Source organism: Helobdella robusta (genome assembly GCF_000326865.2).
Source record: "Helobdella robusta unplaced genomic scaffold HELROscaffold_19, whole genome shotgun sequence".
NCBI lineage: Eukaryota > Metazoa > Annelida > Clitellata > Rhynchobdellida > Glossiphoniidae > Helobdella > Helobdella robusta.
Window position 1 is genome coordinate 2,761,170 of NW_008704034.1, and position 16,243 is coordinate 2,777,412.

Genomic DNA, 16,243 nt, shown 5'->3' on the forward strand with positions numbered 1-16,243 from the left:
AATTATATATTTATTTATGTTTGATATAAGATGCAACAGATATGATATTTTATTTTAGTTTCATTCGTTCATAAAATTGTTTTTTTTTTATTTTTCTTTATAAAAATTTCAATAAATTTTTAATGACTAGGTGTATTGTTTGTTTGCCTGGTGCAAATTTAATGTCCCTCTCTTGGTGGTTTTATTTAAATAATTAAATTTTATTAAGAATATAAAATTCTAAAAATAGTTTTAAAACATTTTGTTAGAATAAAAAGAAATAAGAGTAATTTTTTAATTGGTTCATAACCACTTCTGCTACTACTGTTAATTTACTTACTGAAACTGGACCATGTGGGATAAATCTGTCAACATTAATAATGCTAGTACCACTGGTGGTGGGACTGTTGGCTTGACGTCAGGAAGGTTAAATTTAAAAAATCATTTAATAATATTAAATTTGAATTCATTTTTTTTATCAATTAGTTATTAATTTAAAGAAAACTTTTCTAATGTGCATGTTTTATTTAAAACTTTATATTGCCACCAACACCGTAGAATGTACAAACGAATTAAATTTCAGGCAATTTGTTGTAAAATTTCACGAGAGGATTTTAAAATCTTTGAAGAGAATTTCTGATTCCGATAAAATTAGTGATAAGGTTGCCTGTCTAAAAGCCTCTCTAAATATAGAAACATGTTAGTTTGTATTTTTTAAATTAATTAATTAAACTTAGGTCACATTAAAAGAAAATATATAATTAAATAAAGGAATAATTAAATAAATCAGATAAAATGTCATTAATAACCATAGATATCTTAAAAGTAAATTGATGATTATTAAAATGAAAATGAGATTAAATTCGAATTTTCTGCCTATCCTGTCATCTAGTAACAATAACAGTTGATAGTGTGGAACCCAGTAACATCAACAACAACTGCATCAATAACAACAGCAACAACACTCATTACATTAATTACCTTCTTTCTTCTAATGCTAGTTGTTTAGGGGAGTTCTTCATCCCATGCCAGGTAGTTTATTGTTGTTGTTGTTGTAGTTGTTATTATTATTTTCATTATTATTATTATTGTTGTTGTTACTGCTGTTGCTGCTGCTATAATTATTATGAATGGTTGAGTGGTTGAATGATAAATAAATAAATGAATGTGCGAATGAATGTACGAATGATTGAGTAAATGAACGATTGAGTGAATCAATGAACGAATGACAACACAAATTAATAGACCATAAATTGCATGCATTAAGAAATGGTTAAAAATTGATTACATGAGAAATCAATCAGTTATTAAAAAGTTAACTCCACTACAAATAAACTACTTTTAAAATAAAAATTGAGGAGAATAAAAAGATCAAAAGGCATTTTAATTTAATAAATAACTATAAAAATAGATCGAACCATGTTCTGAACAATCTCACAATGATGAGTACCTGAATTCAATGATGGTCAGTCCGTTGGGTTTTTTGTTATTTTGGGTTTATTTATCATCCTTGGGGTTCTTTGATTTATCCAGTGTTTTTGGTATTGTTGTATTTAATATTTTTGGTGTATTTTTAGCGTCTTCGTTACTTCTTATCAGTTATTATTAATAATAAATAATATTATTTGCATAATTTTATAATTATTTTCAAGTGCCTACAAAAGAAATGGTCATCCCAATCAAACACAGTCCACCTATCCAATTACATATCTATCAAGATGCTGTTCAACGACAACGCTAACAATATTAGTAATGCTCTAAAAAATTATCTTAAAAGCAGTAATAATAATAATAACAATAATAATAATGCATGCACCATGCATGCTGAATTAATTCATCCTGATAACTCGTTTAATCTCACTCCAATAAATCCTATCGAATTTTTTCCAACTGCTTTGCTAAAAAGTTTCATGGGGCCGCAAAACGTGGGGGCAGTTAGGCGCGAATCGAAATCTGGGTAGGTGGGGTGACTGGGCAGGTGGGGTGGTTGGGTAGGTGGCGTGGCTGGGTAGGTGGTGTGGCTGAGTAGGTGGCGTGGCTGGGTAGATGGGGGCTTGTGAGTTGAGGCGGGGTTGGGTTAATAACGGTGGCTACGTTGGTTTATTAAGTTCGGAGATTTCACTAATGGTGATGATTTTTGATGATTCGTTGTCTATCTTTGTTGGTTTTTTGGTTATACTTAGTTTCTTTGGTCCTTTTTTCAGATGTCTAATATTGAAAACAGAAATTTTTGTTACATTTTTTCAAAGCTTTTTGGTACTTGACGACAAGCAGAGACTGAATCTGCTGTTATCGTTAGACAACGTCATGATCAATAGTAAGAGTCCTCTGGCTGGAATGTAAGTGGAATGTTAATTTATTAATTAATAATTATAAGTTACACATATTTAATTTTTATTATAACTAATTTAAATACCCGTATAAATACCCAATTTCATAATTATAAAAATATTATGAATACTTTTTTTCAGTTGGATAAACGGAGTTGATACGTATGACGACCCATATGTCTGGGCCTGTCTCTTTAGATATGTCTACATTGTTAATTGGTTGGTTATATATGTGTGCGTGTATGTATGTGTGCGTGTGTGTGTGTGTATGTGTGTGTGTGGGTGTTATTTCCGTTTACTTGTTTTGTGCATTTTTCAGTATAAAAATAGCAATTTTTCAATCGGGTCTTTCACAAAATTATTGCCAGCAGATAAAATTATTTAAGCAGTGATGATTTTTGTTTCATAAATCAATTATCTCTTTTGTAGGCTGAAAAATTCGTTAATCAAATGTTTAAATAGTTTTTTGTAGTTTTTTTTAACCAGCCAAAAAAACGAACAGAGAGAACAGAACATACTTTTCAAAACAAACTCACAAAAGACGCCAGAACTTCACCTTAAATCCCGAATTCAGCACTAAAAAACCGCGTGCAACTTTGAAAATTGAAATAATCATTAATAAAAATATATCCAATTGACAATCAAAAGCAAGCATTAGTGTCAAAAAGTATCAGATTATTTTCCGTCTAAAATGCGATATCATCAAGTCTAATACTAGCCATCAGAGGTATTGTCGATATCAAAGCTAATACTGAATAAGTATCATTGATACAATATCGGCCATATAAAGATACTTTGATACTAACAACCCTGATGATGGCGATGATGATGATGGTTATGATAGTTAATATACTTGAAAATGATGATGATGACGATGTCAAAAGATTTCTTCCAACTTTTTTAACCTGTCCAAACCTGCAGAGTTCGGTATTTATTTCTCTTTAATTGGCTAGAGATTTACTGCTAGCCACTGGCGTTGATAAGATTCCTCCACTTGACACAGTATATCTTATATAGCATCAACCACACGCGCTCATTCACACGTACTCTCACAGACAAGTGCACATACGCACATGCATACATATTCATTCGTTGTTATTATATATAAAATAGTTCCGCTATTGTAGATTTCGGATTTCATTATCGTATTGCTGGTCATGTTGTAGATGTAATTATGCTGTGAGTTACTTCTCAATTGAAGGTTTGTTAGAAGAGATAATAATGAGAAAAAATATGTTTTTTTTTGCAGTCCTAAGGCTTCTGACGGCAACAACTCCAACGTTAAAAACATCAGCGGCCTCAGTAACAGCAACAGAAACTTCCTTGTCGTTTTCTTCCCCCCACTACAAAACAACCCCGAGTTCTGTCGGTGCAGTTATAGTAATGATCACCCTAATTTTACACTAATTGCAGGCCAGGAGACAGTAACAATTGACTATCTGGTATTCTTTCGGTTGAATTTTTACAGCCCACTAAAAATTTTTGCACTTATTTTTTAGTTTTAATTATTATTTAAAATGATTTTTCAATCGACTGGAGGGTGGTAAGATGATGTAGCGGTCGCTAAGTTCTTGAATCTATGCTCTCTTGACTGGGTTTGATTGCAAGGAGATCCCTGCTTATCACATGGTCGGCCAGTTAGCTCAGTCGGTAGAAATGCAAGCAGCGCGACAATGGCCCGTTTCGAATACTGTTTGCCTCTGTGTATGCTGCTATGTTTGAATTTTAAATTTAAGTGTCTCAGATGTGTAAACTGGAAAGCTACGTGAAATAAATTTTCCTTTGTTCATACTTTTTTTTACAAATTTTACACTTTAAAAGTTATAAATGAGTACATGATGTCTTTCCACTGCTAGACGACAGGCAAGGATCATACAATGAAACTGAGTAGTAACAAGGTTGCTATAAGGAGGTTTGATGCGTTTGTCAATGTCCTCAACCAAATGAAGTTCGCTTTTTTTCTTTCTTTCTTTTTTAATTTTCTATAAATTTTCATCGCAGTTTATTGTTACTTCATTTTTATTATCACGATTAGTATTATAATTTATATTTTAGTTGTAATAATTTGGAAAAAATATTTTCCAGGCCATCCGTCCCCTGTCAATCAAATCTCGCATCGACTCGCCCATTGGCGAATCCTCCAACCAATCAGAATCAAAATAATGAGAGCTGCAATTTGAACGTAGATGACAGTTTTGTTAGGAATGAGTTACTTATTCAGAGGAACATGGTGAGATATAACGACGATGATGATGTGGGCTATGGAGTTGATAATAATAACGGAAGTGATGATGGTGATGGTGCTGAAAAGAATTATTTATTTTGAAAAGTATGAATGAATAATTTTCAAAAGGTTTTTGGAAATTATGACGAGTCATTGATAGCACTGCCTGCTGTGAAGGAAGATGTTACCCGACCGCCTCAACAACAAACACAATTTTTGCAACATCAGCAACTGAACTTTCCACAGCAACCTCAACTACGTCGACAACTGGACCAACTACAACCGCCACAACAAAGTTACGTGGTTCCTTCAAAACCTGGGACCAGCCAGCACCCTTCAACAGCTAGCAACGAGCAACAAACATCCGCAGCACAAAATTTTCAGCAACAACAACTGCAATTACATCAGCAACAGTTTAATAACAAACCTCTTAACCAAACTTCAAAAAAGCAAATTGCAGCGAAACGACAGCAGCAGCAGCAGCAGAACAACTCCCAAAGTTCAACCCCACCCCCCAGCAGACCATCGACCTTCAGACAGACTCCACAGTTCGGAGATTCATCTCAACCAACGAATGATTCACCAAGAACGACAACGCAAAAACTTCCATCTAAAAGTGCGAAAAATCTTCAGCAAAGTAAACCAAAAACAACGGCAAAGTTACACTGCACTGATAGAGCCCAGCAACAACTTCAGCAAGAGCAGGCAACACTTGAACAATCGTCTTCATCACCTGACAGTGGTGTCAACATGCCCGAGTTCAACTACAAGTCGCAACCAGATTTCCAACAGCAACAACATTTTCAACAACAACAACTATTTATGCTTCAACAACAACAGCTTGTATCTCTACAACAACAACAAAGTCACCCGCAAAATTTTCCAACGTTCACAAATCCACCCAATCCTAGAGACTACAAGAAACAAGTGAGTAGTGATTCAAACGCATCAAAAGAAACGGATCAAATACAAATAATTCCCAACTACCTCCAACAGTTTCCAACTCAACAACAACATTTCCTCTCGCCATCTCAACATCAGCAACATGTTGCAGTTGCATCCAACACAACATTCGCACCGACGGCTGCAACTTTGCAGCAACATCCACAGTTCTTAGCAACAAGTCCTCAGCAGTTGTTGGCAGCAGTGACTGATCTGCAAGTCACAGCAGCACAACAACAAATGAATTTACTTGCAACAACACAACAACAACAAAATTTGTTACTAGCAACACCGCAACAAAATCAATTACTAACAACACAACAGCAGCAACAACAACTAACCCCAGTTCAACAGCAACTGCCTCAGCAAACAACACCTCAACAAATTGTATTCACACAACAGCCACAGCAACTACAGCTAACACCACAACAGCAGCAACAACTACTACAACCACAATTTCAGCTGCAACCTCAGCTTCTACAGCCACAGCAGCAGTTTAAGCCACAAGCCAACATGTGGATTCCACAGGAGATTTTACTATTGCTAGCTAGACAGGATGCTGAATTAAGGGTTGGTTATCTTCTGAACTACCAATTCATTAATTGGTAGTGGTAGTAATAATAATATTAGTATAGTAGTATTAGTAGTAGAAGTAGTAGCAGTAGTAGTAGTAGCGTTAGAGTTAGTAGAGCGCTAGTAGTATTAGTAAGATTACTGTTAATAATATTATTATGCAGTCATTGAAACTTGAACTGGAGGCCCTGAAACAAGAAAAATCTCAAATTAGTTCTGGATTGAGCAACACCAACAACAACATCAACAACAACAACAACACTAACAATAGCAACAACAAAGATTTACAAGCAAATAACATCAACTCTAATGTTGGCAGGGGCAATAACGGCAACGTGGAGAACAGTAGTAGCAACAACGTTAATGTGAACAACAAAAATATCTTGTCTAGTGGTAGTAGTAATAGCAACAAAAACACAAAACAACACAGAACTTCACTTCCTGACGATCACCTCCAACAACAACAACAACTGCATCAACAACATCAACGAATCCTATCTTACGAAACATCCAAGAGAGATAGAGGAAGCCTTGATTCGTTCATTCAGTTTAACCAACAACAACAACAGCATTTACAGCAACCAAAACCGCAACAAAAACCACAGAAATTTTTCCAGCAGCAACAGCAACAACATCCAAGGCAACAAAAATCAACAAAACAACAATTACAGAAACAACAACCTGCCCAGAAACAACAACAACCTGCCAACAACAACAAAAACATTTTTACTGACTCCAATAACAATGATAACGACGACGACGACGATGATGATAATGTTCATGATTATAGTCTTCCGGATTTGACAGTCACACAATTTGAAGTGCAAAGAACTCTCGTATCACCGGTGTTCCCAGAAATGCCAGACTTTAGCGAATGGTTGGGAGTTTTTTTCTTAAATTTGATTGGTCGGTTTGACTTAATGGAATAATGTGATTGGTTGGGTCTACTCCAATGGTAAATGTAATTGGTCAATCCTGTTAGATAGAGGAATGGTTTTGTTGGATGGAGAATCATTATATGTCTAAAACAAAAGTGAATTTGATTGGTTGACATCGACGGATGAGTAGTATCATTGATTTCAATAAGCTTATTAAATCAAGCAAATAAAAAACTGGTCGACAACTTAACTCAGATATACAAGATATACTCAGATTATATGATAATCATTCCTCAATCACAACATTCACGATGAATAAATTGATTTGGATTTTTTGGCGTGACAGTTATTTTTTTTTAATGAATTTTTCTCTTGCTCTCTCTCTATAACTGACTCACACTAACAAAAAAAAACAAAAACAATAGGTGCAACAATTGCAACGATACAGGTATCATGGATACCTGCACTCAATCAAATTTACCTGCTGCTACTACTGCCGCTGCTACTACTGTGGCTGTTAGTCTAGCGTTTTGATATGTCTTCTAAATGCGAAATTTTTTAGTTTTTTTTTTTAGTTGCATTTGTCGAATTATATTGTTGTTTATGTTGTTGTTTTTGCAATTGTTATTCAATTTTATTATGATTCATAATTCTCCATTCTCTGAATTAATATAACAGTTTTTTTTTCATTATTATTTGTTGCAAGATTAAATTCCTTTGAAAGCTCTTGCACACAATTGAGTATCTTATTTATTACATTTATTTATCTGTCTGTCTGTCTGTCTGTCTGTCTGTCTATCTATCTATTTATCTATCTATCTATCTATCTATCTCCCTACATATCTATCTATTGTTAATTCATTACGTTAGTTTTTATCTGATTTAGAGACCTAATAACATCACGGATGGCAAGGGAGACTGTGAAGATGGAAACATTGTTTACAAAGATATTATTGTAAGTTTTTGATTTTAGTTCATTTGGGGTATTTTTATTCTTTTGTTGTTGTTTTTTCTTCAATTTTCAACTTTGCTCATGCTTGCTCTCTTGCTTATAAATGATGATGAAGACGACGATCATAGTTAGATTACGATGGTAATGAATACATTAGTATAGTTAAACGATGACGATGATGACGACGATGATGATGAGTGTAGTGGTGAGATGAAGTGGTGATGAAAGGGATAATTCCTTCACCATTTTTCGAAGGAAAAAGTTCAGAAAATGTTAGTCCAGAACAAGACAGCTAAAGATGCAAACGTCCGTGTTGATTCCAGGGCCTCGTCATCATCTTCCTCATCAAAATCACCTCATCAAGATCCTCCAATCCAATCAAATCAAGGAATGCTTCAGCGTCACCAACAACGTCATCCGCAACGACAAAATTTAATGAATCACCGTAACGATGATGAAGATGAGGACGATGATGATGGTAGTAGTAGTAGTGACGACGATAATGAAGAGGATGAGGATGATGAGGAAATTAGAATAGATAGAAAACTTGACTTTGAAGAGATGACTAGGAGGCAGCTTAAGGAAATTGGCATTGATGTGGATCAGATTGATCTAGCCAAGTACGCCCTTGTGTGTGTGTGTGCGTGTGTGTGTGTGTGTGTGTGTGTGTTTGTAGGTGCGTGCGTGTTGTTTGTGTGTGTGTTTTATCACTTACTCGCATCACAACAATAATTATCCTCACAGACAGACGTCATCAACCCTGGACATATCCATGTACCTTCCTTCCGTCAACCACAAGTCAATCCTTCAAATGGGAAGGAGTTACACGTACGATGACAGCGATGATGAAGAGATCAAGGGCCTCGGTGATACTCCTCACCACCGTCATCATCAGCAGCAGCAGCAAATCAGAAATAGACAACCGCCGAAATTTCTGTCATCATCTTCCACACCGTCCGATGTAAGCTTGCAAATGGATTCGCTAGCTATGAAGTATCTTAAAGATGAAGAGCTAGCCTGTCTGGCCAGAGTCAATAAATCTAGCAGGTATTTTCGGATTAGTGTTTTGTGTTTGTCTCTGGGATGTAGTGGAAATGTTGAAATCGATTGGATTTGTTAAAGATTTTAGAATCGGCAAGAATGTTTGTTGCCATTGTCCTCTATGTTGTATTAGAGAGGATAATTAATTGGTTGGTTGATCGGTCGATCGATCGATCGGTCGATTGATTGATTGATTGATCAATTGATTGATCGATTGTTTCATTCATTTATTCATCCATTCATTAGTTCATTGATTGTTTTACACAAATGCATTATTTGCTCTAGTTTTTTTTATCCCAACATGTTCACTCTTAATTTAGGACAAAAAATGTTCCTGACTGCAGCAAAGCGATGAAGAAAGCATTAAAGATGGGAAACAGGGCTTCCGGTGCAAAGAATCATAACGTCAGGAAGATGGAGAACGAGAAAAAGAAGCTGGAAGAGGCTGACACTACGCTTCCTAATAAAATGCTCGATATTGAATCTTTAAAAGAACTGCCAAAACTTCTATAGTTCAATTATTTAATGCGTTATGATTTGGAGAAGCATTAACTGCTTGGCTCTATTTATTTTCACCACCCGTTTGTTACTGTTGGGTATTTAGATTCTAGCCTTTCATTATTAATTTGTAATTAGGAAATTTTCAAATGTAGCAAGAGGTTTTGATTTTTTATTAATTGTTTGTAGCAGTCATCAACTGTTAAAATGTTCGCATTTCAACATTATTTCTTATTGTTGAATTACAACATTGGATTTTAAATTTTATTTCGTTTTTTCTTTCAATCGAAACAATGAAACGTTTATATTAATAATACGTACGACATTCTTCAAGCCTGCACCAACTAAACTTTCACCTGTTCCTTCGTCCGGACGAAAGATTTTACGTCCGGACGAAAGATTTTACGTAACTGTGGCTCTTCTGATAGCCATAATGGTATCTCAGCTGGCTTACTATGTCGTCACCAGTCCAATCCTTGCACGTCTTGTCTTCTGGCTCCTTGTTATCCATCAGGAATGTTTTTCGGCATGTTAGACAACACGGCTTGGGCATCTTTTTCTTCCTCTCGATTACATGTCGGCAGAATTTGGATCTAGGATCGGTGCTGCATAACGGGTAGTCTTCTGAGTCTGTTATACTGACTTTTCTATATTCCCTTGCGTACAAATCGCACAGCCTGGTTTCCATCATGTTGTGGCCTGCAATTAAATTTTCTTTCATCAGATCTCGATTCAACAGGCCATTATCGTAGACCCATGCAATCAATTTTTCGCATTTCTTCGAAAATGGTGGACCTTTTTCGTAAGCTGGAAGAATAACATCCAAGAGAACCGCCGCCAGATACCTGCTGACTATTTTTCGGCCGAATTTTTCTTCGACGTTGGTTATTGTTCCCGGTGGTGGTTTACACAAACAACGAAGTTTGTTTCTATCTTGGATGCATCTGTATCTGAAGTTCTGCAAGAATGGTTTGGGTATCGTTGAATGTCGGTAGGCGGTTTCAGTTGTATAAAATCCCCCGAACTCATCTAGGAACGGTACATCAGATGGACACTCTTCTTCCTCATCTTCTTCCATGTTGTCTTTTTTTTCTATTTCTTTGATTTTTGTTTGAGTAATTTTTACGGAATGATCAGAAGATTCCTCTTTTTCCTCATCTTCATCTTCACCCTTCTCTTCCTCTCCGTTATTATTTTCTTCTGAGTCGTCTTCTCTATCGTTTTCCTGCTGTTGTTTTTCATCTGCCTCAGTATCAAACACAACATCCTGTATTTCGTAACGTTTGCATGCCTTCGAATAATCTACCGTAGACTCTTCCGTACTGCTTTTCGATTTTGTTTCGTCAGACTTCTCAACATTTTCATCTTTTTCATCATTAACATTTGACCGATTCTTGTTCTCAAAGTTACTATTACGTACAAATTTTGATTTTACGACGCTTTTATTTTGCAATATATTTGTCTGTCGTATTGTTCTAAAAGAAGACTTGAACATTTTGGATTTTGCAAATGATTGGTTGATTGCATTGGGACTGGAATCGTTACTCGCTATTTCCTCGTCATCAACGGATTCTGGTTCCAAGTTGTCAGGTCTGACGTAAATTAGCTTTTCCTCAAACATTGGCTCGTTCCGATAATTCAAAGAATTGAAATCAAATGAGTAATGCACGCAATATTTTGGCAGGACAGACATGTCTTTTACATTTTCCAAGTGGGATTTCTCGAGATCAAATGAAGACATTTTGTATCTATTTGAAGCCATTTTAACTTTCATCCTTAATCTCCAGGATGGCATATTTTTGTCGATCAACTTTTCGTCGGTTGGCTTTTTGAAAAGTTTTTTATCCTTAATCATTTTTGCGTATGCGAAATCATTCAACATCCTGCTTTCTTTCAAGTCTCTTTTTGACGGAAATTTAACATCTCCTGTTAAATCTTTCAAAACAACGTAGCAATCACTTCTCTGAAAACGTTTGGCCAGTGCGACTGGAGTCATTCCTGCTATGTTTGCTGTCATCCAAGTAGATGGTTTCACTCCTAACTTCATTTCGTAGCCAAGTAACATCTGCACGATTCGCGAATTTCCCGTAACGGCAGCATAATGCATGGGTCTGTTACGCAGCAGGTCTAAGGCCTGAGTATTGAAACCCGAATAATCCAAAAGAACATTTATTAAAGCTTCCATGTCGTATATACACGCATAATGTAACGCAGTTAAGCCTCGAAAATCAGTTTTACCAACCGCAACTAAATGTGTTTCGAGCAATGTGCGGGCTATGCCGACAGACCAGTTGTCGTTTTGTATGAGGGCACATAACATCAGAGGGGTTTGACCTTTTTTATTGGGCTGGTTTACATTGTAGCCCAGTGCCACCAAGAGTCTAACTTGATGAAAATAACCTTTCATGATAGCATCGTTTATCGTTCTTTCTAATTTGTACTTCATGTTCAGCTAAAAAAAAACATTTAAAAATTGCTTGGTATACGCTTATGTATCAGTGTTTGTGTACATTTGTCGTTGACGTTTTATTTCTAAGTATAGCTTAGCGCTCCTCTAAACAAATTAATTGTTAACTAAAAATGAAATATTAAAATTGAGTTTTTGTGTTAAAAGTCTGTACGTGAATTAAATTCCATCGGGCATGGCCTCTCTGCCGTCGTACAAAGTAGGCGCATTCATAAGAATTGAAATGCCTCCAACGAAACATATCAAGAGGTAGAGGAAAAGGACGATGCGATCAAAAACTCTGCTCACGTACTTCCAATCGTCTTTCACCTATGGATATGACAACTTCTATTAAAATTTAATTTTTTTTTATCAATTTTCAAGTGCAAGTTTTACAACATAAGTATTGCATGCAGTTTTTGAAAAATTTATCAAAATCATACTCGTCTGCTGGTGTCTGCCGATTTAACATGGTTGGCCACAAAAGCCAGACCTTCGATAGCCTTGTGAACATTGGGCGGAAACTTTTGCATCTTCCACCTGGCGCATGCTTCACAGATGGTACTTTGGTTGGCAGTCTTTGTCTGATCGTCTTTGGTGCCGTAGAGATCTCTGAAAAAATGAATTGCATCAAATATATTCGAATAATCTGTTGAAATACGAAATAAAATTAACCTTAAATTATCCAAATTAGCGTAAGATGTCTTGCTCTCCATTCTGTAAGGGTTTCCGAATGGGACCAGTTCACTGTGAGCAGACGAGAAATCAATGTTGGTCTCAAGATCAAATGGTTTCTCCGGCGGTCTTCGTATAAAAAAAAATCTTGGCAGGCCGTCTATGAAAATTTTTTTCACCCATTTCGGGATGGTGATATTTCCCAGGGATCTGTTGATCAAATTGGAGAGATCAAATTTTTTAAATTATTATCTCTAATTACTATTTTTCAACAAAAATAACAGCCATTCGTCTTTTTTTAATGTCCTCAGTACATCCAATGTAACCTGTGGTTTAAGTTTAAAACGATGACCGAAAGTATAGCAGAGAGGGAAACGAGAATGCACGTCAGCAGTAGATACTTTCCGATCATTGGAATGACAATGGAGGTTCCTGGCACCAGATCCATCAACAGCAGCTGGAAAATACTAAGGGACAGCATGATAGATATACAGACGCTGACTTTTTCGCCGCAATCACATGGAAGATAGAAAGCCAAAAACGTCAGCATGTTGATGGAGACGCAAGGGATTATGAGGTTGATGATGAGGTAGAGAGTTTTCCGACGTATGACAATTGTGAACGTGACGTCTGGGTAGGGCTCCGTTCCACAACACGGGTAGAAGACACTTTTTTTCTGTGCAGTCACGTTCATCAAGTCCCATTCAACACTCTGTGATGGTATGAAGTGATGCCTGAAATGTTGGTGATGGTTTGAGAATTTGGTGATGGTTTGGATTGTAAAGTAAACTGCGAGCTTGTGTAGTTTTGAAAGTTTTTAGTTTTTCTAAGGTTCCTTACCTTGTAGAATTCGTTGAGTTGAATGGCCGGGTCAATCATATCGAACTCTCCACCCTTGTTCCATTTGTGTCTCACGTCAATCTTTCAGACAAATTTTCATCTCTGTTTTAATCTTACGTACTTTTTCATGATGACAATATTAAAAGTAATAAATAATGTTAAAAACTGTAAAAAAAACTATAAATTAAATAAATAGAATTGGGGGGAGTTTAGCAAAACAAGGACCAACCAAGGCTCCGGAGTATGTCCAGGAGCCAAACTTCATCTTACATTTCTGTTCGTCGAACGGGAAGTACTGGACATCGATTTCGCATTGGCTCTTATAGATAGCCGGTGGCTCCCATTTGACGCTGCCGTTGAAGGAAATTGTGACTTTGGTCATCAGCGTTATTATGTAGTCGCCGTCCGCACTGTTTTTGTGGTTGTGGTAGTAGTGGTATTTGTAGTGGTAGTAGAAGTAGTAGTAGTAGTAGTAGTAGTAATAGTAGTAGTAGTAGTAGTAGAAGTAGTAGTAATGATAGTAATGGTAATTAATAAATAAATTACTGAATGAACGAATGAATGAAAAAATGAATGAATGAATAGAAAGATGAAATAAATTTACTTGTTGTATAGTACAATGTCTGGTATCCAAATGGATTCAGCGGGAACGTACAGCATATTTACCCCTCCATACTCCACCGGGTCCCACACTAAACTATAATCCGTCCATTCCTTTGTGTTTGTTTGTTTGTGTATGTGTGTTTGTATGTATGTTTGTATGAATGTTTGCGTATTTGTATATGTTTACTCAATGTTTGTGTGTGTGTGTCTGTATATATGTATGTTTAAGTTTTTTTAAATGTTACCTGATTGAGCCAAACATTAGTCGTGATTATTTCATTCTTCTCGTCCTATTTAAAAAAAAGAACAATAAAAATGTGAATTATAATAGTTATTATTATTATTATTATTATTATTATTATCATCATTCAAAACAAAGTTTAAAAGTAAGCTACATAAACCAGAATTTTTAAAAAATTAAAAAATCCTCAACGGATATGTAACCAGATAACTTACAACGTCTATTATCTGAGAGAGTTTCAAACTGATAAGAATCAGGAGGGAGCTGGTGTTATTGAGGGCAGGCCTTATCAACCTATTATACTTACTTTTACGTAAGAGATCGTCGTACAAACGCCGAGCGTCCGGGTTCGACTGCACCTGATGCAGCGATGTGATGAAGTAGAGGACGCAAATGATCGCTAATAATCCTGTTAGGAATCTTACCGTTATTGAAACTGGCGGTGAGTTTAGAATCATTTTTTGTTTCTATTTTAATTAGTTAATTAATTAGTTAATTTATTAATTCGTTTGTAGTAAACAGTTTCGGATTGAATATACATTACCCGATATTAAATTATCCGATCAAGATTTTTGCTAATTATTTTTGAACAACGCAACACTTCACTTAAGTTGTTTAGAATTTGTATTTATAGAACACATGTAAACGTGTTTAAGGCCAAACATAAACGATTGTTTATAATCATTAAACAAACAAAACAAACATACAAAATAAGTGAATGAAGGAATGAAAGAAAGAATAAAGAGCTAGCCAAACTATGTACACACAAAATATGAGTTTGTATGCACATAAGTAGGAAAAGTGTTTGCAAAGTTTTTTTTACTACAGGAAGCAATGCTGGGAAGATGCTTTTGGAATGCTATTATCATCTTCATTATCATAATTTATGTTATCATCATCTTCTTCAACGTTATCATAATTTATGTTATTCTCATCATCTTATTATTCATCTTCATAATTTATGCTATCATCATCTTTTTCATTTTCATTATCATAATTTATGCTATCATCACCATCATCGTCGTCGTCATCATCTGGAAAAAAAGTTGGAGAAATGAAATAAAAATAAATACGACTGCTGCCTGAACGATGGATGGAAAATAAATAAATAAATAAAAGTCATCATCATCCGCCATCATCATCGTCGTCATCATCGGTATCGTCCTTCTCATCATCATCTTCATCATCACTATTATCCTAAGAAAAAACTGAACAGACGACAAACATTAACAACTGCTTATTACTTTTTTAGTTCATCTATCTATATCAATTAACTTCTGTTGTAACTCGTAACAATAATAACGATGATAATAAACAATATCATTATTATTATTATTATTATTATTATTATTATTATTATTATTATTTCATCATCATAATCAGCATGCCAACCACAACAATAACAATTATGAGCAGGTGTCAGCATTTCATATCGATCTATTTATGTGGGGTAGTACAAACTTATCTACAACAACAGCTACTACTACAGCTTCTACTACTACTACTACTATTACTGCTGCTGCTACTACTATTACTATTACTGCTGCTGCTGCTACTACTACCACTGTTGTTACTACTACTAATTATTATACAACACAACACAAATACCATAACATGATAAATCGTTCGTTGTTCATATATACACGCTCTCATAAAAAGACATTGTAGATTATTCTCAGATCTATTTATATTATCATAGTATTATTGTTGTGGTTGGTTTTATTATTAATATTAATATTACTGTTGTTGTTGTTATTGTTGTTGATGCTGCTGTTGTTGTTTTTTGTGGTTAGGTTTATTAACATTTGCTTCCGCAACAGTTGTTGATGTTGAGTAATATTATTATTGTTGTTGTTGTTGTTGTTATTATTGCTAAAATTATTGTTGCTGTTGTTGTCTGTAAATATGAATTACACTGCAAGAGGAAAAACATTATCGGTGATGTGTGGATTTTTTCAAATTAATGTTTTTAATAAGATACATTTAAGTTTTTAAATCGTAACTTATATAAGAAATGTGTG

The 16,243-nt window shown here is 35.2% G+C and overlaps 3 protein-coding genes across 3 annotated transcripts; 1 reads left to right on the forward strand and 2 right to left on the reverse strand.

The window, feature by feature from the left end:
* Positions 1-331: 331 nt before the first annotated feature.
* Positions 332-9,668, forward strand: HELRODRAFT_191278 (hypothetical protein; the record flags this gene model as incomplete). Its single annotated transcript, XM_009016851.1, has 17 exons — positions 332-405; positions 563-678; positions 872-1,011; positions 1,391-1,444; positions 1,698-1,936; positions 2,229-2,318; positions 2,451-2,528; positions 3,559-3,751; positions 4,166-4,257; positions 4,395-4,539; positions 4,663-6,045; positions 6,213-6,925; positions 7,352-7,442; positions 7,813-7,881; positions 8,134-8,498; positions 8,623-8,925; positions 9,240-9,668. 17 exons carry the CDS (start codon positions 332-334, stop codon positions 9,430-9,432), a joined length of 4,338 nt encoding a protein of 1,445 aa, XP_009015099.1. The 3' UTR covers positions 9,433-9,668.
* A 131-nt stretch (positions 9,669-9,799) lies between these two features.
* HELRODRAFT_171041 (hypothetical protein) lies at positions 9,800-11,863 on the reverse strand (the record flags this gene model as incomplete). Its single annotated transcript, XM_009016852.1, has 1 exon — positions 9,800-11,863. One exon carries the CDS (start codon positions 11,861-11,863, stop codon positions 9,800-9,802), a length of 2,064 nt encoding a protein of 687 aa, XP_009015100.1.
* A 61-nt stretch (positions 11,864-11,924) lies between these two features.
* Positions 11,925-14,680, reverse strand: HELRODRAFT_111011 (hypothetical protein; the record flags this gene model as incomplete). The annotated part of the gene is made up of 9 exons (XM_009016853.1): positions 11,925-12,193; positions 12,307-12,475; positions 12,539-12,748; positions 12,865-13,250; positions 13,379-13,459; positions 13,608-13,788; positions 13,983-14,092; positions 14,227-14,271; positions 14,438-14,680. 9 exons carry the CDS (start codon positions 14,678-14,680, stop codon positions 12,044-12,046), a joined length of 1,575 nt encoding a protein of 524 aa, XP_009015101.1. The 3' UTR covers positions 11,925-12,043.
* Between the last annotated feature and the right edge of the window lie 1,563 nt (positions 14,681-16,243).